Here is a 27,794-nt window from a genome sequence, read left to right as displayed (position 1 = left end):
TTCTCCGTAGAGGGCTGCTCCGTTGAACGCCCCTGTGTCTCCCTGCGGTTTCTCCGAAAAATGGATATCATACGCTCGTGGCATCACGTGTTCTGACGGTCCCTCCCTGCACTCTCCCGCGGTCGGCCTCTCTTGTGCCGCTGTCACTTTCGTCGACGCTGTCTGTTTTCCTCGTCTCATCCCCGTGACAGCTTGTCACTCTTCGTCTCCGTCTCCAGACTTGCGCCGTCCCGACCCGCTTTTCTCTCCTTGTTGAGGCGTTTCGCTTCTCTTGCTTCTTCCGCTTCGCCCTGGGCTCTCGGCGAAAGGAGACGGGAGGCTAGCTGACGGATGATTACCGTCTTCTGCGGTGCCGCCGCGGATGCGATCGGGCCGGCCGACGGTCCAGTTTTTTTTTCGCCCTCTGCGCGCTCCCGACCGTGCGGAAGAACACCTGACCAGAAAAAACTCAGCTGTCTTCGAGGGGAAGAGCCTCGGTTTTTGTTTGCCCGGAATCCAGGAGGCGGCCCTCACACAGGCGAGCGCGCCTCCGATATTCTCGAAGGGTCGGGTCACATCGCGAGGCAAGCAAAGCCGTCTCCGAGAGGCGAAGAGCGGCTCTGTGAGAACAATCAGAAAATGCGATCTCTGCAGATGACCCAGAGCAGAACGAGTGGAACGCGAATTGCGTGTGGAGCGGCCGACAAGCAAGGACAACATTGAGAATGAGAGCGAGGGAGAGACAAAATGAGACTCTTTGAAAAGACTTTCGTTTTTGACAGTGACTGGGAAACCGTTACGGTAGGTTTTCGATGCGTTCCCCTATCCTTGGTAAAGTCCGTTTGCCTTCGCTTGGTCGACTGAGCTCAGCTCCCCTGTTGTTTGTCCATCTCCACATGACGCCTGCCGCATCCGCCGACTTCAAACCCTCTGTTTCTGTCGATGCCTGTCTCCTCTCTGTAGTTGATTGCCTGCCATTCCGCACTCGCCTTTCAGGCGCTGTCTCCGCAGACATCGTTCGAATCACATTTCCTCGCTTGTAGTGTTCGTTATCCTGATTGCTTTCTTTCTTGCAAGCGCCTGCATCGCTCGCGCGCGAGAAACGCGTTCGTTGGTCGCCCGTCTTTGTGCCCGCCTCTGTCTTGTTTCTGTCTTTTTGTTCTGCTGTTTCCGTCGCTTTGGCTCTCTCTTTTGAGTCTCCGGCCGGCACAGTTTCACGTTTGTTTCCTCTCCTCCAACTCCAAGGCGACTGGCGCATCTGCCGTTTTTTCAGTCGGCGTTTTGGACCAAGTACCCGAACGAGTTGCAGCCTCACGTGCTGCGCGTCGATACACTCGATGTTGACATTGATCCAGAGAAGCAGGAGTTCGCGACTCGGCGTCTCCACTCTCTGAAGTACTGCGTTCCCAGGTGAGTTCTGTCGCCTTCCCCTCCTTCCTCTGTGGGGGCCTCCTGTGTCCTTCTCTACCTGCATGCGCTGCTCTGAGGCGGAGCCTTGGCTCGCTCCGTCCCTTTTTGTTTCCTCGCCCCTGCTTAACGTCTTTCCTTTCGTGTCGTCGGCCTTTCCCTTCTTTTTCCAGCCTGACACCGGTGCGCGTGTCCGCCAGCTCGCCCGACTCCGGGGCGTTTCCTTGTTCACGTTACAAGATGGGTTCGTTTTCACGCGCTTCTATCCGAAAAATGTACTGTTCTTTTAACATGCAGAGTTCAATTTTGAGATTCTGGAAAAAAGTCAAAAATATAAAATTGTGCACCTTCTGTGCAGATGGATGGAGTGCTTTTTTGGCGGCTCCTCGCCGGTTGGCTTCGGCCTGGAGGAGGCGTACTGTTCTCTCCCTGACAAGACGCTCCACCTCAAGTGCGTAGGCTTCTGTGTCGCCCGCGCGGCAGTCCTCCCGAGCTTCTTGGGTGCCCTCCGCCTTCGGCTACGAGGCGACACAGGAAGCGAACGCGTTTACAGAGGGGTAAAACACACCAGAATGTATCTACACGTTCCCCTGCTGATTCGCATGGTCTTCGACATGCGTGTGCCAAGGCAGATACTTACGAGAGTTGCGACTGTCTTTCGAGGGGCGCAGTGCACGGTTTTTGGAGGCGAAGAAGAACGGAAAAGGGAGCGTCAGCGCCGCGAGTTGGCGATGGATGCAGGAAATCCAGGGATGAAATCGAGAAAGTGCGAACCGTCGCAAACGCGAGGAACAGTGGAGACAGCAAGCGAAAGTGGGGCTTTCGTTGTCGTTCTCAGGTCAAGAAACTACACATTCGCCTCTTTTTTCCGCGTGGACGAGGAGTGTACATACACCCCACATCCGACCGACCCATCGCGGACGCTCTACAAGCAAACAGCCACCTACAAAGTGTTCGGCCTAGGCGCGGCAATCAATCGCGCGTTAGAGCGAGTAAGGGACTATTTCTAAATCTCGTTGTTGGTTTATTCTTCCCGAATACAGTACGCGCGTCCTTCGTTCCGTTCCCGTTTGCAGCCTCACGGCACCATGCTGCCTCTGCCGCTCCCGCTGCGTCGTCCGTCGCTGTTTCACCGTCGTCCCCGCGCGGACCACTCTTCGTTTTTAGTTCTTCAGGCTTCTGTAGCGGGGTTCGGCAATTCCTCGTCGGTCGCTTGCGTCTGGCTCTCATTCGCCCGTGTCTCTCCGCTCTTTTTCGCTCCTTGTCGCTGCAGGCGGCGGTTCGCTCGGCGGAAGAGAAATCCAGTGTAGGGTTCTCTGTAGTTCAGTCGCGCGCGTCTTCGCTCGAGGAGCAAGGCTGGTGGAGGCGCCAGTGTGCCGCGTGCATTCACTCTCTTGAAGCCGCCGCTGTCAACGCCACGCAGCACTACCGAGATCTTGTCCGACATGTCGAAGAGTCTCTTCATATTTCCCTCTGTGCCCCGTCCACGCCGCCGCTTTCGTCGACTCTGAGTCTCGACCGCTTCGGCTCCTCGCCGCTCCTGGAGCCTTCGCTGTTTGCTGCGTGCGCCATGTCCGCTTCTGCGAAACGCTTTCTTCTCTGTCGTCCGTCTCCTCCCTTTTCCCTCCCTCGAAATGACTCATCTTCGTCTCTCTTCTCCTCCTCTCTCTCAGCCCTCCGTTCCCCTCTTGCCTCACCGGCAATGCCACCATCGCTAAAGGCCCTCCTCCCTGCGTCTCCGCTTTCTCCCTCTTCCTCTCCCGATCCGAATGTCCCTCCTTCCCCATCTCCCTCTTCTCCTTCTCTCTCTTCGTCTGCTCCGTCATCGACTGCTGTGGACTCGACCGCGGAGAGCGGCGAGCCGCGGGGCGGCGCGAGGTCAGGAGACACTGACTGCGCCTGTCTCCGCCCAGCCCCCGGCGGAACGGCGCCGTTGAGCACCTCGGAGTGGAGACGCCGGCAGCAGGAAGAACGGGCGAGAGAGGCGCACCGAAAAGGGATAACGCAGACGTTTGCCCTTTCCGGCGAGGCGGCGCGACCCGCGTTTCCAGCGTCAGAAGAGAGCATGGGGGCGGCCGATCCGGGAAGCTCGAGGGAGGCCGGAGGCGTAGGGCGAGCGTCGGAAGAAGGGAACGCAGCGAACCGGGTGACAGGAAGAACGTTTGGCGAGCGAAGCTATGCCTGGTCTCGGGACGCACATACTCCGGCTCTGCGCCCTGGTGAGGCCGAGAAGGGGAGACAGAGTATACGTGACGAAAAGCGACTGACATTCCGTCCGCCGCTCCTCTTTCCGAGTCTGTGGAGCTACAGAGGTCGCAGCTCTCCCTCGTAGAGAAGCGGCTCAGATGCGCGCTGCATCCGCGTGCGAAAAAACGGGGAAAAACCTCTAGGAGTACGGTTCTATTAACTATGTAGACACCCTGATGAATACGAATGCGCGTGCTGGCATATATTGAAAGGTTCGAACCCGTGTGCAGATACAGGTATTGACGTGTATATTTATCCACATGTGCCTGTGAATACGAGAGTGGTTCTTCGTGAAAAAACCGAAGACGAACGCAGTGGACGATGCTTGAGAGAGGCTACGACTCGCTTATTCGCTTCCGGCAGAGACAGGAGCTTCAAAGGCGACTCACGTCTGATGGGAGAAACGAAGAACTGCGTGCTTGACTTGTTTCCTGATCCCTTTGCCGAGCTGGGACGGAGGCGCATATGGAGGGGTCGGAGGCCACTCTCTTCTCGCTTTGCGCGACGCGGAACGAGTAAAGAACAGGGCCGCAGTGGAGGAACGGACGAGACAGGGAAAAGGCAGGCGCACAACCCTCAGCGTACAAAAATCGGTGCCTGTTTTTTTATAGATGCTTTTCCACATTCATGACGTGAAAATTTTTCCCGCTTTTTCCTCGGCTTCAGTTAGATGAAGTTCACTCGACGAGTCACTCGGCTTTGCTCTTTTTGGATCGCATCCCTGTCTCGCTGGCATTGACCCTGGCTCCTGCGGAAAGCGAGAGGCCGTGTACAGTTTGTGTCTCGCGCTCTACCTGTGCTTGCCGGGGAAAGGGAATTTTTCTGAAACGCAAATGCTACTCAGGGTTTCCAGCAGTGTCCGGCGTTCCGCGCTCGCCGTGTCATTCACATTTTTTGCAGAATCGCCATCTCTCTCTGTCTTGCGCGTCCGACATGGCCATAAACCTCCATGTGGATACGCAGCTACAGCCCTGAGTGTTGCGCTGTTTGTTTTGTCACCGTTTCTCTCGCCTTTCCTCTGTGCTGGCGGGCCGCTCTGGCAGTGTCTGTTGTTGTCTCGATCGCTCTGCTGCGCGTCGCGTTCAAGTGCACCGGCGCGGCGCTCCTGTACAGAACCGTGTGCGTGGCTGTTCAATGCGCTCTGAGGTTTGTCGAGGCCCCACAGACACCAGGTTGGTTCGCACTGTTGTCTACCGAGGAGGGGAAGACATGGAAAATGCGTTCGCGCGTTCACCCTTACTTTGCGGCAAGTCGACTTGCGCACCTCTGCACACTTCACCCTTCACCGTGAGACGAGAGGTGGAAGGTATCCCACCGGGGTATTTTGTTTCGGAGACACCCAGTACGCATTCTCGAGGGCAGGGCTCGACTACATATCGGAAATACCAAGGAAACGAAAACGACGGCGAAATGCAGGGAGAACGATCGTTGTCGTGCCGTATTTAGGTTTCCGTTTCGCGCCTGCAGCTGGTCAAATCCAGTCTCCTCTATTATGTCGTCCGTCTGTGCCTGTACCCTGAGGAATGCATGAAGTCGGCGCACGCATCCATGAGTAGGGCGGACCGTGCGAGCTTGATGTGTGCCACGAGAAGTAAAGGATTTCCGCTAGTGTTTCGCAAAACTGGAAGGCCTGTGCGCTCGCGCCGCCGCGTCAGATGCCAGGTGTGCCAAGACCAACGTAGGCGCGCCTCGCGTCTTTATCGCGGTTGGCGAGTCGACGCTTTCCGAAAGTAACGATTTCTGTGATCTCACCGTTCAAGAACGGAGCCGGGGCTTCGTGCCAAAGCTCCGGCCTGCAAGCGGACGGACACGGAGAAATTGGAATTTCGTTTTCGTGCAGTCAGAGCTTTGCGTTTCTTTTTGAACTATTGCACGGCTCTGTAGAATTAGCTATGTTGGAAAGCTTGCAAAAGCGGCGAGTACTGGAGCGCCCCCAACTTACAGCGTACGTAACCGGTGTGGGGTCCATAGGGAAAAGAATTTCTCAACGAATACGATCTTCCGGAACTGCGGCAGAAAACGGACGACGGCCGAGAGGGATGGAAGCTGTCAGGCGCTTCCGTTTTTGCCGTTGTAAGGGAATTGTTACTCTATCTGCTCTCCGTACGCACGGTACCCTCCCAGCAGACCTCAGACACCCTTACGAACTTTAGACACACGTAAAATGCCTTGTCGAAGAAGTTTTCCTCCCCTCTGGGAAAATGCACCGTTTCTCTGGATCGCCTTTGCTCATACTCAACAGCTTAGCAACAGACGTTTTACGGACTCACTCCCGGTGGTGACAGAAATCACTTTACGTCCACCAGTTCCAAAAATGTGTCTTTCTGTCGAGCCTTTCGTGTTCGTTCTTGCGGATATGTCGCTCTTTCTCAGAGGACGGACAGCCACAGAACCCGATGGAAAGCTTAGGTATTCATCTTGCGTTGTCGAGGAGAATGACAGCGCAGGAAGGCGACAGAGAACTGCGCAGGCGCGAGAGACGGAGGATAAATTGACGCTCATGGTTAATAGTCTGATGAGCGAAGACAAATGCAAAGGCGCAACGTGCACGCAGGTATCAGAAAGAGCGGAAAAGGCGGAGACGGTACGAAGGGTGGGAGGTCAGAATGAGAGAAGAGAGAACCAGACTCTGTTGAGACTCGGAGAGATGCTTCGCCGACACCATATAGAAGACAAAAGGAGACGTGAAGTCGGCCACCGCACATCCCCCAGTTTCAGGGTGTTTGTTGACGAAGGCGTCTCTCCGCAATCAAACAAAACGAGAGACAAGCAGCTGATCTACTACGGCGCTGACTCGACGCAGCGCAGAACAAAGACACCTCCCTTTTCCGCCCCTAACGCCTTTCCACGCAATTCGACGAGGACAAATGTGTGTCCTCGTCAGCCGTTGAGGAATGCTTAACGGACAATCGTCTCCAGAAACGTCAAACACCGGAAAATCCACATTCCTACTCACACCTTCATCTAGATGTATTCATGCGTACACGCACGCTATGTGTTCTACGCTAAAATCTGCCGGAACGGATCGGCAAAAAGGAATGTTTTGTCCGTTTCTAAAACCACGTTTCTAATTCCAACACGTGGACAGCGTTATCCCCAAATCGAGTCTTTTCCAAAGGGTGCGCTGGACGGGTAGGCATCCTTTTTCTGTTCAGCCTCGGCTCGTTCTTGCGTCATGAGTTCTCTCTCTTTTTTCTCGTCTTTTTCGCGCTGGATCGCTGCGCCGAAAAGCTCGCGCAAAACAGGGTCCCTCGGCGGGGCTACGTGGTGAATTTCGCCGTTTTTCCGCTGCATGCCCGTGCGCCTGCGGAACGCCCCAGGCGGCAGGTTGTTCAGGGTAATGCGGCTAGCAGAGAGTGCAGCATCCGAGTAGAACTCCGCATTTGCCGCCATCTCCGCCCGATGCTTTTCTCTCTCGACAGCGCGGTCAATGGATACTTGGCCCTTCGGTGCCTGATTCAGGCGGAAGAGGAAGTTCCCATACGCGTCGAGACGCGAATGCGGAATGCGTGCCCAGCGATCAAACGCCACGCGCTCGTTCGGGATATAGAGGCGCCGAATGCGGTGTTGCTTGCGTCCAAGACGAGGAACGCTGACAAACGAGGCGGAGAAAAAACGAGAGACAAATTAATGGACACAATGGAGCGAGTGGCCAACAGGCAACACAGACAATGAACCAGATACAGGGAACGAGACAGAATGAGTCAAGGAGAGGGAGCAGAGGGAGAAAGCGACAGAAACAGAGAGAGAAGCAGAGATCGTCGCGTTTCACTGCATTTTAATCATTATTTTCACGGGTTCAAGTTCGCCCCTCCTCGGAGGTTTCTGGCCACTGAACAACCTCGGACCGCCCAGCCGTTCCGCCTCCTCGTGCGCAGTGTTTCCTCATCGCCTCCGCCAATGCATCCTCCCCTGTCTCTACGACGTTCGAGGTTGGCTCCGCACCTTGCCTATCGAGAGACGGCGAAATGCGAATCCTTTCCGCCTTATTTTAAGTGGATCTCTTCTCAACTCGGTTCTTCCTGGTCCACGCAAACAGGAGCACTTACTCTCTCTGGGACTTGAATCGGTTTGCGGCGCGTTCCTTCGCGAGGGCCTGCTCCAGCTCGTAGTTGTAGAACTTCTCTCCATAGGGCAGGCGAATCACTGGAGAGCGCAACGCAAGAGGCGAAAAGCCGTCAGGAGAGTAAAAGAGAGACAGAACAGGGACAAGGCGAAGTCAGAGACACGGAAGCAGAAACGGCCAGAAGGAAGAGATGAAAGACAGGCGTTCCTGCAGCACGAGCCGACAGAAGCGAACGACTTAGAGAGTCTCTATCGACACATTTAGATATGGAAACGTATCTATCTATAAATATCTAAATAACGTCCAGGATTTACGTCTCTGAAGTGAACAAGAGTCCACGAAGGAAGAGGAAGAAAGGGTTCCATGTGTTGCGACAGCACGACTTCTTTTCCGCGTCGAGACGGCGGATGCCGGCAGCAAAAAAAAAGAATCATGCAATGAAGCTGATTGCGCTTCTGAAGAATGTGTTTGAGGAATTTCCCCTTGGTTCACCGACACTAACTGCGTGCCGGCCCGATCTCTCTTCGAGACCACCTCACCGGTTTCCGTGTGCCGAGAGAGCCTCCGACCGCAATCGGAAGTTATCCCACCAGGCACAAGCAGAGCAAGGAAAAATGAACACTGCTGCGAGCCGATTTGAGCTACCCCATCTCGTTCTTTCCCAGCTCTTCAACAAAACGGCTTACTGTACGGGCGATCGGTCTCGGCCAGCAGAAGGTAATCCTCGACGCTCTGTGGGATCGGCCGACCCATTTCCATCAGACGCATGTACCAGGTTCTGGGACGGAGAAAAACGAACATCACGCAAAAAGTGAAGACCGAAAACACTGTATTGCTTTCTGCATTCCGTTTGTGTTGGGGGCTGCCAACAGATCCTCCGGAAGCCATCTAGAAAGGGGAATGCGTGGATATTTCTCCGCCGCCCACGAACGGCGCCGAAGGGCATTCACACCTCTTCACGGAAAGCAAACAATGCACACAGAAGACGAACCCCTGCGGCCGCCCATGCGTTCACTCAACTTGGAAAAACGCTTGCCTGGTGTCTAGACACTGCGACCGGTACCCGTCTACAGGTCCGATGGCGCAACCGCCTCCGCAAGGGCCTACCCTCGGCTTATCCTCGGAAGTGCAAAACGGCTCTACATGCATTGCGGGCATTTCGGTAAGGGTACACCTCCCAAGCTAGTTCTTTTTCACGTGTTTTCGCGTTCGAGAGCGTTTGCCGAAGAATCCAGCGCCAGTGAGCCGAAAGCTCGCCCGCCACGGATTTCAACGCGAAATGCGAAGCACAGGCGTTCAGGTGGGTGTGCGGACACCGCAAGGTGAAGCCTGTCGCTTGCGGCTCCACATCGTGAGCGAAGCTCTCGTTCTGCGAGAGCGTACCGATCGGTGAGAGCGATCGCGTGGCCGAGGAGTACGTTCTTCACGTCTTTGACGGACGTCTCGGCAGCTTTCGCGATGTTCTTGATCGCCGCACTGGTGAAGTGTTCCGCTGTATCCCGAGAGAGTTCCTCTGGAGTGAAGTGGGAAAGGATTTTCACTGGGGCAAAAAAACAGGACACAAAGATGCCGCATCCAGGGGAGGAACGGAATCTTGGAGACGCCAGGAACAAAGTCGACAGAACCCGAGAGACGAAGAGCAAGACCCGATGTCGCGGAGGAGGGGAAGAACGGATTGTCAAAAAACATAAAGAAGTGCATGCAGATCCGATTGCATGCGAAATATTAGAAAAGAAACACCGACTTCCCGGGTTTCCCATACAAGCGCGCGCGGTAGAAAGAGACGGAACGCCGCTGCCTCTCGCAATTTCCAGGTCGACTTCCTCATTTTTCACATCTCTCCATCTCGATATAGCTATCTAAGTTTCTATCGATACACACGCATTTGGCCGACAAAGCAGGGGAGGTGAACGGGCACAAACGGCTCAGGCTGCCTGTTCCAAGTAGAGACAAGTCCTCACACTTTTCTGTCTTCGTGGAAGCTGTTCAAAGTGACCCGAGACTCCCGTTTTTGTCGTGCATGCGCGTGCTGACCTAGGACAGCAGGGAGGCGAAGCAAGAGCGCGGTGTCCCTCAGATGGGCAGAAATGCTTCGAGACTTCTCCGCGCTTTGCTTTGGCACTTACGGTGAAGTTCCATTTCCTTGAATTCTGGCGAGGTCGAAGGGCGCAGCTTTTCCCACCCTAGATCTGCCAGCTTTCTCGCAGATTTTCCCACGATTCCTTGCATTTCCTCTTCTGCTGCTTTCAAGTAGTCGAGGCAGCCCTGCACGCGTGGAGACACCGCAGCCTTTCAGCACAGCTGGTTTCTGCCTTCGTGTGACGGCGGCGAGAGAATGGCGAGGCCGCCTTCGAAAAGCAGAGACAGAAGTGAAGCACGAGCCTTCGAGAATAAAGAGAGGACCTAAGAGAGGCTGGTCCATGCCACGCGCCTTGAGACACTTCTCTGTGCAGGCAGAAGGCGGGAGAGACAGGGAGAAGGATCTGACACGCGAAGGCTGCCGGCTCCGCTGTCGGGAAATCTCCGGATGGGCCTTCTCGTGAGGCTCTTTTTCTATGGAAAATACGGTGAAGGAGAGGAAACATGCAGAGATAGAGCGCGATGTAGTGGAGAAACGAAGGCAAAAAGGATACACGCGAAGAGAGAGCGAGGGGAGAGAGAGAACGAGGAGGCGGGAGAGAGAGCGAGCAGGAGAAAGAGAGAACGAGAGTTGGAAGAAAGAGCGAGCAGAGAGAGGAGAGAGCGAGGACAGAGAGAGAGGAGAGAGAGGAGAGAGAGGAGAAAAGGCGAGGAGGAGAGATAAAAGGGAAAATGTGGAGGAAGGACGTGCCACCAACTCTAGAATGCGAAAACAGAGAGACAGAAGTACGGCCGCAAGTCGAACAGAAGCAAGAATAAGAGAAGACATGTATGCAGAAATAGGAGAAGGAGAAGACAGAGAAGACAGAAAAGAGAGACCGCGAAGGGACAGAGAGCAAACGAGCTGAAATTCCGGGAAGGCGGACACCCAGGACAGAGGGCGGGGAAGCAAGAAAGAACGGAAACGTACCATGGGCACAAAGAGAAAAGGTGACTGCCTGAGCTCTTACTTTTCGCCAAACGTAGAAATCGTAGTAGGTGAAGACACCTTCTTTCTCCATCAAGGAAATGACGAGAAAACGATAGAATCGACTGGCAAGAAGACCCTGTTTTTCCAGCTGCCGTTGCTGCACATCTGTCAGCCGCGAGAAGAAGGCTGAGGCCTAAAAGATACCGGAAACAGCGTGCGACAACCCGAGATGGATTTGCCGAAATCTCGCGCACAGAAGTCGGGCTGAGTGTTCCGCTACCTTCCTGTTTCACGAGAGAAGAAAGACGCTGACACCAAATTCGCTGATATACACGGCCTGACAGGAAAGGGCAAAGAGGTGCACTCATGGACGACGGGGGGGAGCGAAGGGACAAATCCAATCCTTTAATGGCCCTTCGCTTTCCATCAGAGCAATGCAAGCCGGAGAACGTGAGCGCTTTACAGGTGGCCGACGCACTCTTTGTCAGAACACTGAATCCCGCTTGACTCGCGAAATCACTGAGGCCCAGAAAATGCAGATGTCTCGTTCCGCAGCTGCGCACAGCTACGTACGACTCCCGACACATCCTCCTCTCAGCGAGCAGATAAAGGCGCCCCTCTCTGTAGCCCCAGGGTGTTCTGCTAGGGCCTGTGTAGGGTCTATCAGTTCGACAGTCACGGTCCTCGAAATAAGAAACAGTTGGCCTCGAGCTACGCGAGGTGTACATACACCGCAATGAGGGGCAGAATCTCGACACCTCGTCGCCACGCCTTTTTCCGCCCATCGTCTGCTGCCAAATCGTTGAAGGTTCCCGCTCCACTTTCCTGAGGATCGCTGAGTTCCTTCTCTCTTGCTTTTTCGCTTCGTCTCCCTCACCCCCTTTTTACCGCGGTTCCGTGGACACTCCTCGTCTCGCCCCGCAGAGGGACGCCCAATGTCTCTGCGCCCTTTGCATTTTTCATATTGCTGCTCCTCCCCTCTTTCGCCCCACGTGGCTCCTCCTTCCATTTGTCCACCACCTTTCTCTCTGTGCCAGGCTGACCCATCTTCGTCGGCTGGCTTCTATTTTGGATATCGTGGAGAATCCACCCCCCTCGCGACTTTCCAGTTTTCGCTGTTCGTTCTCTCTCTCCTCTCGCCTTACTTTCTGCTCGATGGCACTAGCGGCACCAAACAGCCCGTGCTCGCGAACGGAGTCTGCAGCTGCGCCTGCGCCTGCCTGGGCGTTCTGTGAAGCCGCGCCAGCGCGGTTCGCCACCCCCTGGAGTTTCCCGAGGACGGCGCTGAACCAATCCGAGGCGAGGCGCGGCTTGGAGAGCGCGAAAAGAGGAGGCGGCGGAGACAGACTCTGCGAAGAGGGCCGGTCAATTCCAGCAGGCGCTGAGCGGCAAGAAACATAGGTCAATGGAGAGACAGAGAGAGACGAGAGCGAAGAAGGACAAGAGGAGGAAGAACAGAAGGAAGAGGAGGGAGCAGAGAAGAAGGAGAAGACAGCAGAATGACGGAGCGAAGAGAAATGAGAAAACGAGCTCGTACAGAAAAAGCAGTTGGCCCTGTTTCCTTCCATATGGCACATACGAGCCGAAGGCATATGCATGCGCACGGATGACTTCTCTCTTCCTCTGTCGCTCGCCGTCTCGTCACCGTGTTCTCGCGCACTGCGGCGAGAGGCATGTCGCCGCTTCTGGATCGTTTCTTCTGCATTCCAGGCGTCACCCCGTCCACACGCAAGAGGAGAAACACCCCACAGGCTCGCCGGACAGATGAAGGGAGCTCGGGAGGCTTCTGCACAGAGAGGAGACAGGGGACGGAGAGGAGACGAGGACGGAGAAAGCGAGAGTGAGGGGTGCCTCGCCGGCTTGGAAGAACAGCCGCGCCGCTGTCTCCGAATCTCAAGAAGATGGCCCAGACGCCGCGACATCTTTGAAGGCCGCGGAGAAGAGGGAGACAAAAAAGTCAGGGCAAAGAGAAGAAAGGGAAAGGATACGCCCCACAAAGAGAGAGAGAGAAAGGGGGAATCCGGGAGAAAAACTGAACTGAGTTGGACCTGAACTACATAATTACTTAAGAGAAGAATAATTCAGACGGGGTGAGGATGTCGACGAAAGGGCGAGAAACACGCTGACAAAAAGGGGACAAAAAAGGGGACAGCACAAGGGGACAAAAAAGGGGACAGCACAAGGGGACAAAAAAGGACACAAACGGCAACGCTGCGAGAGGCCTGGTGCCCTGGAGCAGAGGAGAGGACTACCTGGCAAGAGAGGAGAGATTGACAAGCAAAAAAAAAACGGACAGCTACGAGAATGACGACAAAGATCCAGACAAGAGAGAGAGAAAACGAGAAAGGAGGCAGCTGGAGCAAGGAAGAAACTGAGGCAGAAGAAGAACGCCTAAGAGAGGAGGGAGATCAGGGAGAGCGGTGGAGCTGCCTGACTTGGGAAAAGAACACACACGGAAGAAAAAAAGAGACAGAGGAGAAGAAAGAAGTCCGTATTTGGAGGAAGAGTCGTTTTCTTCTCTTCTCACAGCGGAGACGCTCTTTGACAACAAGACAATCGAGATTCGAAAGTGCGAGAGAGGGCCGCGAGGGGCCGCGAGATTCTGAGGGAGAGACAGGAGGCAACCAAATCGCGGAAGGCGCGAAACGCGACAAACAACTGCGAATCCTTGCTAGCTCTCAGTGTGTCGGTGGGAAGAAGGAGACTCTTTTCTGGTGATAAAAAGGCAGTGGAAAACCGGTGTGGAAATCACCCGCGGCACGGTAGGGGAAGGGACTGCGGCGCATGCTGCATGCAGAATTTTCCATGTGCGCTCTCTCTACACAGGTCGGAGAGGAAATGAGAGGACGACGGATCTCCGATGCGTTTGCTCTCTTTTGTTTCCCCTCGTTTTCTTCTGGTATTCCACTTCGTGTCGGCACATGCGTTGGCTTCGGTTTCGAATGCGCGGAAGACCGGAGACTGCGAGGTCGGAACGAAGGTGGTCTTTTCGTTCTCTGTGTCGTGGAAACCTCGCTTTTTGGCCAGCTGTGGTTCTGCCCAGTTTCATCTGGGCGATTTTCCATCACATGCAGATGTAGAAGACCTCTTCTCTTTTGCCTCCCTTTTTCTCGCTCTCTTTCCCCCGCCTTCCCCAAGCCGCGCCTTGTGATTGCTTCCCTCTGCCTCTTCGCACTTGCCTCTCCGGCGCCACGACCGTTTTTTCTTTCTTCGGTTTCCGCTCTTTCGCACAAAAATGGAGCCTGAGCAATCCAACGGCAGCCAGGTAACCCTCGCGAAGAAGACCTGAGGGATCTAAACACAGAAGCCCTAGGCCACCAAGCAGATAGGCGCGGTTACCGGCTCGCTTTCCTCGTCGGAAGGGGGGCCTTCTGCTTTCTCCAGTCTTTTTTATCTCGTTGGCTGTCTTTCTTCTCTTCTGATTCTTTTTCTGTTCCCTGTTGCCTTTACCTACTTCTTTATAAGGCGCTTTCTTCTCCCGAGAGTGTCCCGGCCTCACTGGCTTCTCGAGGTTTCATGCCTCCGCTTTGTCTCCTGTCTCTCTTTTCTCATTCTTCCTCTAGTCGGCGACCGCCTCCCCGCCCGCCCTTCTCTCTCTCGGCATCCAGCCTTTTGTTTCTTTCTTGGTTTGCGCGTTTTCGCTTTAGATGCAGGTCGACGGCCCCGAGGCAAGGGACGGCGGAGACGAAGAAGAAGATTTCGATTTGTACGAAGGCATCGATGCTGCTGACCACCTCATTGTCTCCTCCGCCTCTGCTGCGCATCCCGCGCTGGCCGCATCTCCATCCGGCGACGCTTGCATGCCGTCATCTGGTCTCCCTCCCGAGGAGTCGGCGCTCGCTTCCCTCGGTTCGCCTCCCCTGACGTGTCCACTGGAGAAGGACGAAAAGGAAGAAGACGATCTGGTGGTCCTCGGTGGCGACCTTAATCTCTCCTCTTCCAGCAAAGCCGCCGCGCCTCTGCCCTGTCGACCTTCCACTGCCGTCGGCCGAGGCAGCTCCTTCGAGGCTTCCACTCTAAAAAGAAGAAAATTCCCTGGAACCGGAGTCGCCTTCACACGCATCGGTCAGTCTGTATGTATATGTATTACCCACAAATACCTATATATATATATATATATATATCCAAGAGGTCTGTTGATATGCGCCTGTGGTTTCGCCTTCCCGTTGAGCAATTGCGTGCTGACTCAATGTGTGGAGGGTCGGTGTCCATCCTGGTTCCTGGTTCGCACTCTGAAGTTTACAACCTCGTGTACATACACTCGGAGTGGGATACACGCATCCCGAGGTCCACCGATTTCGCGCCTGGTCGGATCCGCTCTTTTGACGGTGTCTCAACTGTTGAACACCGGCCGAGCCGTTCCTTTCTTCTCGCGCAGAAGTTCCGCTCTTCCTGGGGCCCCCTCCGGCGATTCCGGACCTCGTTCCTGACGCTGAAGGCTCAACAACAAACAGCCTCGTCCTTCTCGCTAATCTCTCGCTTGTAAGCACTTTCTCCTCTGCTGCCTGCATGTCCACGTTCTCTTCTCCCTTCCCAATGCTTACATGCGCGCTTTCTCTTGGCATCCTCTTTCTCTGTTTCCTGTGCCGCTCCTTTCTCCTGGGTGCACTGCTTCTCGTATCCTGTGATCTCACTTTCCTCTGCCTTTTTTAATCATTCGTGATTCCTCCCGGTCATCACCCTCTGTCTTCTCCCTCTGTCTTCTCTCGTGTCTCTCTGCGTCTCTCCTTCAACCGAGCCTGTGATACTCCATCTCGCTCTTTCCATTACTTTCGATCCGCCAACATTCCTCTTCGTCCACAGTCGGTTCTTCTCGCGTTTCTCTCCGTCCTTGTCTTTCTCTTCTGCGGTTTCCCCCACCCCGGGTATTCTAACACCCGACTTCTCCTTGTCGCCTTCTCATCACCCCCTCGCTTTCGCCCCGCAACAGTTCCTTCTGTCGACTGCCTTTGCTGTGGTCCCCTTGCATCATTTCTCAGCACTGCGAATCCGGCTGAGTCGACACATAGACGCTCTCGCTTCTACTATTTTTCTCTTTTTCCGCTGCTCAATTCCTGTTTCCTCTGGCCGGCGTTCTCTGATTTCATTGTCTCGCTCCTCCCTCTCTTTTGCCCCTTTTCACGACCTGCGCCGTCTGTCTTTTCCTCCTTTCACGTGGTTTATCTTCAGTGGCAAACTGACATCTCCATTCGGGAAGCCGCCGTCCAGTTCGGCCGAGTCCGCGCCGTGCGCATCTTCAGCAACGCTCTCGACGGCCGCTCATCTGGGTACGAACGAGCGTTTCGTTCGCGGATTCTATTCGCATCGCAGCGTCTCCCGTAAACTGGCAAAATCCTTCTTTGGGGTGCATCAAGAAAACCGATTCAACGCGGCGTGAGCCCCCGCGCCTCTTTCTCGCCATCCTCTGCAGGACGTCTCCCGTGGAAAGATCCGACCGTTTTGCGGCACCGCTGCGTTTAGCCCTTTCTGCTCAGCTTGACGCTCTCTTATCTTTCTCGCCGACAGCCCATTGACGTCTGCGTCAAGGCGATTCTTTTGTCATTTGCTTCTCCGCCTCTCCAGGATCGCGCTCCTTCAGTTCGTCACCAGCGAAGACGCCGCACGCGCAGTGGCCCAAGGCCTCGACCAAGCGTAGGTTTTTCGCCCTGCTCCCGCGCGTCGGTTTCCTCCTCTTCTTTACGCACCTCCTGTCCCATTCCCTCTTTTTCCGCAGACTTTCCCAGTGGTTCGTCTTTCGTCGCTCTTTTCCAGCTTTTGAGCGACTTGTGTCCCTCGTCCCTTTTCTTCGACCGGTATTTCCTCCTTTCAGTGCGTCCTTCCGTCGTCCCCCCTGTGCGCGTCTTCCTTTTATCCGTCTCCTTCTCTCGCACACGGACCGCCCCTCCTCTCTTGGTTTCTGTCCTTCGTTTCGTTTTATCCTCCGTCTGGTGTTTTTTTGTCCTTGGTCACTGTTCCGTTTTTCCCGAAGTCTGCACGCTCGCGGTGGGTCTTCTCTGCCCCTGCTCCCTTGCTCCTCGGACCTGTGGATGTGACGGTCGGCCTTCACTTTTCTGCAGATCTGCGCCTCTCCTCTAGCGAGGAGCATCTGGGATGCGCGACACACTTCTCGTTTCTTGAATCCTCGTTCCTCCTGTCCCGTCTCTCTGCTCTCCATCCTGCGAACCGGCGTTGGTCCTCCCTCGCGACACAAGGCCCTGCCCCGGAGGCTGCCTGCTTTTCACGATCTCGGTTTCTGTCTCCTGTTTTTCTTTTGTCTCCTTTCGCCGCTCCAAACGGCTTTGCTCAGTCTCAAGGCGAAGCAGCAAGGCCAGCGCCAAATCAGAGTGATCGCCGTGCCGGCTGCTCTGGTGGACGAGCTCGATGCATGCGACTCCATTTCCTGGACGAGAGGCGGACCTATCCCCGACCAGCTGGTGAGCTAGCCGTTCCCCTCTCCAGTTTAAAACTGACATTTAAGCTTCTTGCCTGCCTCATTTGTGTCTTTACGTCCTTTGCTCCTCTTACTGTTTTGTTCCCGCACTGGCGCGTATCTTTATCTTTTCTGACGCTTGTTTTCGTGCTGGAGTTGTTCGTGTCGGTGTCTCTTTTGTTTCTTCTCCTGCGCCGTTTTTTGGGTTTTCCTGTTGGCGCGAGTCTTGACATCTGCATGCACGTCTGCCCCTCCGTCGTGCCCTGCCTCACGGCCTTCTTGTTGCGTGCCCGTGTGTGTCCTGACAGCTGAGGAAACTCTTCCAACTTGCCGGTCAGGCGCTGCCACACCGGGACCCCTCCGCTCTGTCTGCTTCGTTTTTCGCTTCCCTGGTTTCGTCCCACGTCGAGCTGAACGAAGCGCCGGGCGCCAGGGCCGACGCAGCACGTGGCGATCCCGCGCTAGTTGGGCTCCAACAAGGCGCTGGAGACGCGCCGGCGCACGCCGGCGCAGAGGACCGTCCAGGTGGACTGCAGAGTCCCGGCCAATCGGGAAATGGCCAAGGGAAAGGCTCCTTGGACCCCCTCGGAGCTGCGCGGTCGCTGTAAGTACAGCCCTAGATCTCTACCTTAAACTCACGCATCCTGCTTATGAACACATGTCTCGTTTTCTATAAGACTCTGCATGCGCATGTCTCCCGGAGTCTGTGTCGGTATGCGTTTTACGTATCGCTGTGTGCTCTCTCGTTGCCACACAGAAGCTGATGTTCCCAGTGTATACATTCTAGATACCTTTTTATGTAGTTGTATCGTAGGGTCGTGAGAAGGCTGTTTGAGTCGGCATGTTGGCAGGGTATGGGGATGCAGCGCGTGGCACATTTCTCTCCATCCTGTAGATCCGCAGACGCATGTCTACGGTGTATAGGCATGTGGCGTGAGTCTAGGGGTGTGAGCTCCCGACTTCCCGCTGGCTGGGACTCTGTCTCCGTTTTTGGCAGAGCTGCGCGCTTTGTCTTCAGGTTCCCGTGGCTAGATCCAAAGGTCTTGCAAGTGATTCAAGCGAGCGTGGAGGGTCGCGGGCGATCGAGGCGCAGTCGCAGCGCCGATTCGTTTTCCTCCAGCAGCGAAAGCGAGGGGTCCAGCAGTGAGGAGGAAAGCGCGAGTCTCTCAGATGCTTTGCCACAGACCCAGAAAGGGGCTGCGGCCGCCGGCAGCGCACACAGGCCAGCAGGAGGCAGTGCAGAGTATGTCCAAAAACCGAAAAGACGCACGAGCGAGAACACGCACGAGGGGTCGTGTGGAAACGACACGTAATGTAGAGCTCGGCTCGGAACCGAAACCAAAGCAGAGGAAGGCCCCGCACGCTTGAAAACTCGAAAAAAAGCGGAAGGGGATTCTTTTCGAGGGTGAAACGGGTCGCGGTAGGGGTCGCGAGAGAGGTCGTTCGACGGAAGAGATGATCCAAGATCTTCCCTGTTTTGACTGTGCAGTCGTCTTTTTCTTTCGGCGGGGTCGTTCTCATGCGTTTGTTTTCTCTCCCGTTCTCCTTGCCGTTCACCGTTCTCTACAGATCTGCCACCGAGGCCCCCCCAGGAACCGGAGCGCCGCCGCGGGGTTCTTCTCTCTCAGGCCCGCAGTCGCCTCAGTTGTTGCCTGCGTCGGCGTCTCCATCTGGATCCCATGGGGTTGGGCCGGGCCCTCTCCCACGTGTCCCTGCGCCTCTCTCGGCTCCAGCATCGTCGACATCCGCTTCGTTTCCTTCCTCCTTTCCCTCCTCTCCCTTCATTCCTCCCCCCCCGCCTCCGCCGCAGACCCCCGGTGCCATGGCATCTCAGCAACCGCCCCCGCCTCCGCCGCCGGCAGACGTTGCCTCTGCGCCTCAGCCTGACATCCTTTCGCACGCCGCTCCCGCGCCGGCTGCCTCTCAGAGTCAGTTCGGGAGGTCCAGCCCGTTCCACGGGACTGGATCTAACTTTGGAGCCTCTGCGCCTGCTCAACAGGCGATGGGTGCGAGCGCCGCGCACCCGTCGTCCTTCTCGTCCTTCCCGTCTGCTCCGGCGCCTCCTTCCATCGTTGTTCTCACGGCTCCGCGCGGGGCTTCCCAGCAGCCTAACCAACGACCGGTCTCTCAAGAAACTTCGTATCCTGCCTCGTCGACCTCGTTCCCTTCTTCCTTCCCGTCTTCCTCTTTCCCCTCCTATTCTGCCTCTGAAGAGCCGCAGCGCGCTGGAGGAGCTGCAATGCTGCGCCCCGCGCCGAGAGCACCAGCTGAGTGGCAGGGAAGAAGAGACGACTTTGCTTTTTTCCCTTCCGGTCAGAACGAAGGAGGCTCAACCGCAAATCGTTCGTCTACCTTTGCATCTCATCCTCAGCAGCACGGTGACGGCTCCCACGCGTCATTCGCGTCCTACCCAGCTGCCTCGTACTCGTCCTTCGCTTCGCACCCTTACGGAGGGAAGCAGGCCCAAACCTATCCGCACGCAGTCTCGGCTGAAGGCGGAGATCGCTACGCAGGCCGCAGCGGCGCAGGCGACCCGGGAGGTTCCGGCTCAGAAGCCGATTCCAGGAGAGACGGCAAGGCAGATTCGGGCCCAGGCTTCGCGGCTCCTGTCAACAGGCCCGTGCATGCACCCGCGCCCCAGGCGCAAGCCTCGCTCCACAGAGTCCAGGCTCCGGCCGCGAAGGTGAAGCGCCAGCGACAATTTTGAGAGACACGTGGAGGGGAAGGGGCGTGCAGAGAGAGGAATTAGAAGCATTTGCCTCTTCGCTCTTTTGAGGCTCGAATCGCAGTCTCTTTGTCGATGACGTTCGTACACACGTTCATACACAGGCAGACAGGATCGAACGAGACAAAGCTCAGCAAAGTGGGATTTTGTGAAACGGGCGGAGAACTCTTTGGGGCATTGATTTGACAAAGGCGAAATAGGGCCGAATCCAAAAACATCACGAGGAAATCAGGTACAAGGAAATGTCTTTTTCAATCCTTTTGGGTGCAATGCTGGCTACCTCAGCTTCTGCGCATCCTGTGGCAACTCGGCTGAGGCGCTCGACCATCTCTTTTTTGTATGACTTGCATGCAGTCTGTGCTTACGTATTACACATATTCCTTTTTATGGTTGGACCTGATCAGAGATACACAGCTAAAGCTGCAGCCCTCCTTCCAGGGATTTCTACGAATGTCTCTGCGTCGAGTGATGCCATCACTCGCTGGCTCTTAGTGCCTACACGCAGACACGGGTTCCCGCAGTGAATTTCAGGTGACTTACACCGTAGCGCGTGAAACAGAGGGAAATCGCATGCGGGCCCTTTTTCTTTGTCCGGTCTCTCTTTTCCCTGCTACGAGGCGCCGTGTGAATAAATCGCACGGCCCTCGAGAGCAGTCCAGGTGGTCCGCTCAGGCCCCTGCGGATGAAAAAACGCAAGCTGCGTTGGCGGAGGTTGAAAACCGCTCAGCGCCGCATGCCGTGTTTTCAGAATCTCCTCGCTCGAAGGCAACACCCAGCCCCCCCCCCTCCCGGATTCGACGAGTCTTGCGCAGTGGTGAACTGCACTGTGTCTCTCGTTCCCCATATAGAAGAGCTACACACAACCAGGATGAGAAATGTGATGGACACAGAGACAGACGGAACGCGGCGAAGGCTAGTGCAGTTTCTGATGATGTACCAGTTGCTACTGACTCGCTCTTTTCGCTTCCGATGGCGCCGGATCTCCCAAAAAGAGAAAAATCGACAGCCGAACCTAGGGCCTTTTTCATTTTTCTCTCAAACAGACCGGTTAGACTAAACCCTTCCAGAGAAAACGAAAGAGAGAGGCGAGGAAAAAGGTTAAACGCATATCCTGGGACGTGCGTCAGATTCTCCAAATGGGATGCAGAGAGAAAGAGGCAAAGCGCAGCAAGCAGGGACCTGCGAAAACCTCTCTGCATTTCCGTTTCGTTTGCTCTTCTTTTTGCATGCCGACCGACGCAGAACGCCTGAAAGAGGCCGCGTCACTGCTGCGAGAGGTGGACTAGTTGGGGCTGGAGCAGTGCTCGGCAGGCACCAGAACCACCACACTGAGGAAAACACCTCGCCAGGTCCAGTCGGGAGCTCTGCTGTCTGGGCGCGCTTTCACGTTGAAACAAGGAAATATTGTGTCGGCCGGACAGGCGCCGCCGACCTCTGAACAGTTGAACAAGTGCGTGATGCAACTAGATGAGCGCAAACCGAACGGGAAAAAAGCTGGCGACCGTCTATCAGGCGCTTCCCCGTGGAGACACACTACGTGAGGATCGACGTTCGCGAAGGAAAGGGCGGAAAAAAAAGCACAGTTGTGACCAGGAAAAGCAGACATTGATAGAAAACAGAGACGACGCTCCACAACTCGGGCGGGGGGTTCTCAGGTGTGCGCGAGCTCTCTCGTTTCCTCCCTTCTCCCGATTTTTTTCCGATCAGCAGGCTGGCTGTGCGTGAGCCTCCCTGTGCGTCTGTGCATGGCGGGCGGGGTTTTGTGTCCCCTTATGTATCTCCATCTCGACCGCAGAGATGCCTTCATCCGACATTTGCGTTCAGCCGCCTCTCACTGATCGAGAACGACGCAGCCTCTCTTTCGGAGCGCTTTGCGAATCGATAACACCTGGCGCCTCTCCGTCTCGCCCCACTGCAGCATCTGCATCGACTGCGCTGTTAGGATGCTGCAAAGAAACATAAAGAACGAGACATGAAACTCGAGCGGCGGAGCTGTGGGCGCGACATGAGCATCCCTGCATACGTCCGGGCGCCCGCTCCTTCTGTCCTGCTGGTCGTGTGGATTGTCACCACTGGCGGCAGAGTCAAGCAATTGCTTCAACGCGTTCCTGTCTCTCACGCGCTCCTCGTTCCCCTCTCTCCAACATACAAACCTGCATGGCGAGAATGATGGCTCCACGCGAGAACGCCCTGATCAACATGACTGATCAGCCCCTAAACACGCATGCATATATATATATATATATATATATATATATTCAATATGCACCAGTACATTCGGGTTCAAACATATACATATATGTATATATATACATGGTGTACGAACACCAAGGTATGCCGTGTCCCTGCAATTATCTTGGGAGATGCGCGATTCTTTTGAACAGCAAAGAAAGGCGTACTTTCGCAGCATCGCTGGCACTCTCATCACCTCGTCCACGAGCGCCGGAGCCGCTTCCTCGACAGCAGTTTCCTGAGCCAGGATAATCGCCACGGCGTTGCTCGCCCTCTCTCTGTCTCCGCCTGCAGTGCCAGCAGGCGTCTGAGTGGAAGGCCTAGGCAGCTCAACGATGCCGATACCCTCTGCGTGGCCTTGTCGGGAGGCCCGAAGGGGAGTCGGCCCCGCGCCTGTCCCCCGAGGCAGCGGCGGACGCGTGGAGCACGATTCGAGGCGGCCGAGATCCTCGCTCCCGAGCGCCGACGGGTGACTCAGAGACGCGAGAGGAACGCCCGGCTGCGGAGTGCCAGCTTGCGCCCCGTGGGCACTCGGAAGCGGAGGGCCCTTAGGGATTCCGTGTCCTGATTCACCAGGCGCAGAGCCGTGAGACAGAGGGAGGCTACTCGCGAGAGCCGGTAGAAGCGAAGGCGTGGAAGGTGTTGCGGAAGGTTTCAGAGGCTCTCTCGGGAGCTGAGGGACCAGTCCAGCGCCTCTCTGCGGAGCCGTCGCGTTTTTAGACTCGACACTCTCCAAACTTCCTAAGGACGCCGACGACGAGAAGGATGCTGAAGAAGACAACGGGAGAGCAGACCAGGAAGGCCCCAGGGCGCCGCCATTAAGGCGGAGCCTGGCGCCGTCGTCGACGCCTGCCGATGGCGGCTGGAGGGCCATTCCTTCCTCCGTTCTTCTTCTCTTTATCGTCTGCTGGCCCCCGGACTCCCGCAGCTGAGATCCAGCAGGCGTACCGGCACCGCCGAGCGTCGCGCGGACCACAGTTGTCCGCGGGTGGAGACCAGGGGATGTCTCGGTTCCAAAAGGAGACACTGGAGAGGCCCACAGCCCCCCAGGCAGCTGCGCGTGCGCCCCGCCCCTCGAGTCACCATGCGCGGGAGCCACCGCCACCGGCGTGGCGTGGCAAGCTCGCTGCGAGCCTTCCGCGCCGAAAATCCCCACAACTGTTTTCTCCTGAGGCTGCGCGTTCAGGCTTTTCGTAGGCCCCGCTGGCGGCAGAGTCGACGATTCGCCCGCAGGTGTGACAGGCGAGAACTGCGGCGGGGGGGTGGCCGGGAACTGGTCTGCAGGCCCGGTCGCATGCACGGGGGGAGGTCCCCTTCCTGAGAGCCCTCCAGCGAGCTGAGGAACGCATGCAGTGCGGCCAGCAGCAGGCGGGAGAGACGCTGGCCTCAGAGAAAAGGCTGGGGGAGTTGCCAATAGCGGTTTGCTTCGATCTTCGAGGCTCGCCACAGCAGGCGTCGGGAGGGCCTTCCCCCCGAGGTCGTCCTTTGCGAGCGCGCCTAGGACGGGATCAGCGTCCACGCCGTCGGAACATGGCGCAAACGGCGGCACCGAAGCAGACACCGAGGAGTCAAATATTGCCTGTCTCCCATTTCGACCGAGAGGAAACGCCGGTGGAGGATACTGCGGGGTCGGGAGGAGCGGCGGAGGCGCAGACGTGCCCGCAGAAAGACTGCGGCGAGCCGCCGGGGCCACAAGCCCCAGGGAGGTGACGCTCCCGAGTGGAGGCTCCTCACGTTTTGACAGGATACCCTGCGGGGCGGAGACACTTGGAGCCGACGCAGGGGCGGAGACACTTGGAGCCGACGCAGGGGCGGAGACACTTGGAGCCGACGCAGGGGCGGAGACACTTGGAGCCGACGCAGGGGCGGAGACACTCGCGCTCGCCGCGTCCGCTTCCTGCCCACCGGCAAGAGTCGGCAGTGTCCCCTGTTCATTTTGCGAGGTCTCGGATTCTGCAGCTGCACTTTGTCGCGCTGCTGCAGGCTCGGCCTCCGCCTTCTCGGCCGCTGTGCAAGTCAGGTGGGATGTCGCGCTCTCAGCGACTCTCGTATCTGCGCCCGGTGGCCCCCGAGCCGCCGGCAGGGCGTGCGGAGACGCGGCAGCCGCGAGGAATCCATCCGCCAACGAAGGCCGCGGCGGCGCGTGCTGATCCTCGACCGCAAGAGCCGAAACAGCGCCGCCGTCTGGGGGTGTGCTCCCGACCTTTCGATCGGAAGGCCCTCCTGAGGAAGGCGCAGCCGCAGGCTTGGGCGGGAAGGAGGCGCCAGGCGCGCCTCTGGGCTCCTCTCGGGTGCGACTTGGCGACGCATCCGAGGCGGCAGGCAAAAGAGCAGCGCCGGTTGCCGAGGAGACAACGGCGACTGGCGGAGACACCCGAGCCCCGGCCTGGGGCGCAGAAGGACGCGGGTCTTGTGGGCCACCGCAGTCCCGACCTTGGGACGTCTGGTCTAAGGTGGAAGCAGACACCTCTGGAGAAGACGGGCCATAGAGGCCAGAGAAAGCGAGGGGCAAAGAAGACAGAGACTCAGGGGACTTCCCCTGGCATAGCCGAAGCTCCAGCGAGAGTCTATCGACGAGGATCTTCCGGGCGGTTTCCTGCTGAGCAGGTGACAGCGGCTACGAAGACACCCCACAGGATCCGCACACATCAAGACGGTCGTAACGGTGGAGACGCCTCTCCTGGGCGTATGCACGCAGTTGCGCTCGACCAGGAAACCGTAAAAGAACAGGGCGAACCAGGAAGTGTAAACACCCAGGAAATGGGCAAACCACGAAATAGCGTGTCATGAATCATGCCTGCGCACCGATGTCTAGACACACAGCCCTTCCATAGAGAGAGAGAGATGCGGAAGAAAGACAACCAGAGAGCTGGCAAGGCAAAACACCGAAATGGTCTCATTTCTACGCGCACAGGTTCCCTGTGTTTTCTCTGCTCATCAATGCATGAGAGTACGCAAAAGCATGTAAACATATATCTACCAACATATTATGTCTATATATACATATAGATACCTACAAATCATACAGTATATATGTATATATATATATATATATATACATATATATATTTATATATAGCTTACCACGAGGTTGAGATCTTCGCCTGCAGTCATGTGTAAGGCGAGCTGGGCGTGAAGAAGGGCGTGACAGAGGAGAGGGTTCTCGCGGAGCGCGTTGCGGGCAGTGGCAGGCATCTGCGCACTCAGACTCTGAATCTCTTCCAGAATTGCGCCCAGGTCCCCTCGCGTCAATTTCGCTGCAATCTGAAAATCCGTGGTAGCGTAAAACGAATGAGAAGATACAAAGCTACACCCGCCCGCCTCCATAGAGGCACACACAAAAAAAACAGAGAGAAAAGGAACGAAACGAAGTAGGAGACAAAGAAAAAGCGGAGCCAAACACGCATGAAGCATTACGAACCTGCCTGCCAGCTCTATGTGCACTGAGGCACTCCTGCAAAATCGTGCTCATAGAAGAAGTGAACATACATCTCAGGGTACATGTCAGCCACCTCCATTTGTCTGCTTACCTACCGAACTGCACAAATAACAGTGCATATTATATATATATATATATATATATATATATATATATGTTCTACCTGTAGGGCCTGAGGAGTAATGGTTCCATCGGCAGTAAATAACTTCAGTCCGTTGGCGTGAAAGAGTGCGCCTTCCGTGTTTCTGTCGCCTGGATACGCGGCTTCCTCTTCTGCTTTCCCGCCTGGTCGCTGGCCTCCCGCCTGCGTCCTGCCTCTCCCGCCTCGGTCGTCTTCTTCCGCCCCGCGTCCGCACGACCGTCCCCGGCTTTGGCCTGCAAAGCGGCGGTCGTAGGCGGGGCCTACGGAATCGCCGCGCCCCACAGGCGAGGGCCCGTGGGGCTCTCCGTTTGCGTCTGGAAAGTCCAGAGGTTTTTCTCTCTCCACGGAAGCGGACGGAAAGGCAGTGCCTCGACTGCGCTTTCCAGCAGCACTGCCATCGCCTCTCTGCTTCTGACGCGGTTTGTCATCTCCCCATTCAACGCGCAGCGTTCGACCTGCGAAAAAAGAAATGGACGTGAGCACGGAACTGCGCGTGCCTTGCTGTTTCACTGATTCAGCAGGCGGAACTGAACAGATACACTCATAAAAGGACCCCTACTTGAGTATATAAATACATATATACATATATGTACATATATACATATATATATATATATACATATATATATATATATACATCGTGAGCCTCCGAAGAAGGGCGTTGAGAAGGCTGGTGTATTCGGGTACCTCTGAAGACACGAGCGTCGAGAATTGCAAAGAGGGCATCGCAGTCTTGTTCGTTTTCGAATTCGACGTGGGCAAAGAGGCTTTTGGGCCTGCCACCGCCGGTGGCTCTGGAGCTCCGAATCCTGCGAAGAGCCGCCGACAGAGGCACGCAAGGCGAAGAGAGGTTGAAGCAGAAGCTGGAACGGACAGGGAAGAAGAAAATCAAAACTGAAGAGTTGCGCGCGAGGGAAAACCAAGAAGTAGAGGGGCTGCGCTCAGCAAAACGAGCGGCGCCACAAACAGAGGTAGCGACTAGCAAGGCGACCGAAGGCGGGAAACGCGTCAAGCCATCGAAAGTAGACAGAGAAGTACAGAGGAGAAGAGCACGGGAAGCGCGAAGAGAGGACACGGATGAGGAAGGGCGACAAGAAGGGAGACACAGGAGACAGGGAGAAGCGAAAGCGAACACGAGGCGCCTACTGCAGAGACCGAACGGGGCCAGCTTGCTGGACCAGTGGGCGGAGATCTGCATCAGTGACGTCGACGGGGAGGTTGCCAACTGCATGCAAGTCATCACAGAAAGAAGGGATCAACCGGTGTCGCGGAGGGGGAGAGATAGACACACAGAGAGACTAGGACAGAGGCGCGGCGGAGAGAGACACAGAATCAACCTTGGAGAAAAAGGTGAGAGGAGAGAGAAAAAAAGGCCAAGCGACCGGAGCGGGAGAGAAGGCGAAGCAGACACAACCACGCCGTGAGCGGCGAGAAAAACGACCGTCTCAACTTTACATTTCTTGTGACAGCGGCAATGTCTGACAGAAAATGACAGCATGGCATCATGGACAGAACGAAAAAAGGAAAGCATCCGACTCACTGAACACTCTCTTCGGGCGAGGCCGATCTAAAGATCGCTCGTTGTAGGAGCCCTCCCGGCTCCTTGATGCCCTTCCATCTCGCATTCTTGCGAACGGAAGAAAAAAACGGTACTCAGAGGTTCTTCCTTCCTCTCTTCCTCTCCTTCTTCTCCGCTTCCACTCCTCCTTCTCTTCTTCGCTTTCCTTCCTTCGACGTCGTTCCCTATCCGTTTTTCTTCGGAGACGCCAGCTGGTGCCGTTTTGCCGACGCTGCTTCTGGCCGTATCTCAGGAGTGTTGGCACTCAAGCGTGGCGACGACGGCGGCTGAAAGTCGCATTCGTTTTTAGCGAAACATATGCGATAAAATCTGGATTTAAGGAAAACAACAGCAGTAATTCAGCCTGTTATAATCCGCCTCGCTACTGTGCATGCACTGACGTCCCTGGTCAGGGACGAAACGGACCTCCACAGAGGGATGCACAGCAGGAGCGGAGAAATGCATGCAGCTACAGAGACAAACGGGGATACGAGACTGTCGGACGGAAAAAAAAGAAAAACAAGCGGGCAGGGTTCGCGGT

General features: G+C 56.0%; 4 protein-coding genes across 4 annotated transcripts; 2 read left to right on the top strand and 2 right to left on the bottom strand.

Moving 5' to 3' along the window:
* Positions 1 to 726: 726 nt before the first annotated feature.
* On the top strand, positions 727 to 4,028 carry NCLIV_008510 (putative MSF1-like conserved region domain-containing protein; the record flags this gene model as incomplete). The annotated part of the gene is made up of 6 exons (XM_003880367.1): positions 727 to 780; positions 1,253 to 1,389; positions 1,745 to 1,837; positions 2,225 to 2,378; positions 2,660 to 3,605; positions 3,997 to 4,028. The coding sequence occupies 6 exons, from the start codon at positions 727 to 729 to the stop codon at positions 4,026 to 4,028; spliced, it is 1,416 nt and encodes a 471-aa protein (XP_003880416.1).
* A 2,695-nt stretch (positions 4,029 to 6,723) lies between these two features.
* NCLIV_008500 (conserved hypothetical protein) lies at positions 6,724 to 12,670 on the bottom strand (the record flags this gene model as incomplete). Its single annotated transcript, XM_003880366.1, has 8 exons — positions 6,724 to 7,225; positions 7,683 to 7,779; positions 8,386 to 8,477; positions 9,083 to 9,239; positions 9,826 to 9,964; positions 10,789 to 10,941; positions 11,894 to 12,129; positions 12,466 to 12,670. The coding sequence occupies 8 exons, from the start codon at positions 12,668 to 12,670 to the stop codon at positions 6,724 to 6,726; spliced, it is 1,581 nt and encodes a 526-aa protein (XP_003880415.1).
* Positions 12,671 to 13,983: 1,313 nt separating this feature from the next.
* On the top strand, positions 13,984 to 19,864 carry NCLIV_008490 (rna recognition motif. family protein, related; the record flags this gene model as incomplete). Its single annotated transcript, XM_003880365.1, has 8 exons — positions 13,984 to 14,013; positions 14,396 to 14,813; positions 15,127 to 15,230; positions 15,918 to 16,015; positions 16,311 to 16,379; positions 17,035 to 17,161; positions 17,466 to 17,761; positions 18,727 to 19,864. The coding sequence occupies 8 exons, from the start codon at positions 13,984 to 13,986 to the stop codon at positions 19,862 to 19,864; spliced, it is 2,280 nt and encodes a 759-aa protein (XP_003880414.1).
* A 1,849-nt stretch (positions 19,865 to 21,713) lies between these two features.
* NCLIV_008480 (conserved hypothetical protein) lies at positions 21,714 to 27,320 on the bottom strand (the record flags this gene model as incomplete). The annotated part of the gene is made up of 7 exons (XM_003880364.1): positions 21,714 to 21,828; positions 22,282 to 24,731; positions 25,199 to 25,378; positions 25,717 to 26,150; positions 26,383 to 26,504; positions 26,842 to 26,920; positions 27,236 to 27,320. 7 exons carry the CDS (start codon positions 27,318 to 27,320, stop codon positions 21,714 to 21,716), a joined length of 3,465 nt encoding a protein of 1,154 aa, XP_003880413.1.
* Positions 27,321 to 27,794: the final 474 nt, after the last annotated feature.

Source organism: Neospora caninum, chromosome III, assembly GCF_000208865.1.
Source record: "Neospora caninum Liverpool complete genome, chromosome III".
NCBI lineage: Eukaryota > Apicomplexa > Conoidasida > Eucoccidiorida > Sarcocystidae > Neospora > Neospora caninum.
The sequence above is the reverse complement of the archived record's forward strand: the minus strand, read 5'-3'. Positions and strand labels throughout refer to the sequence as shown.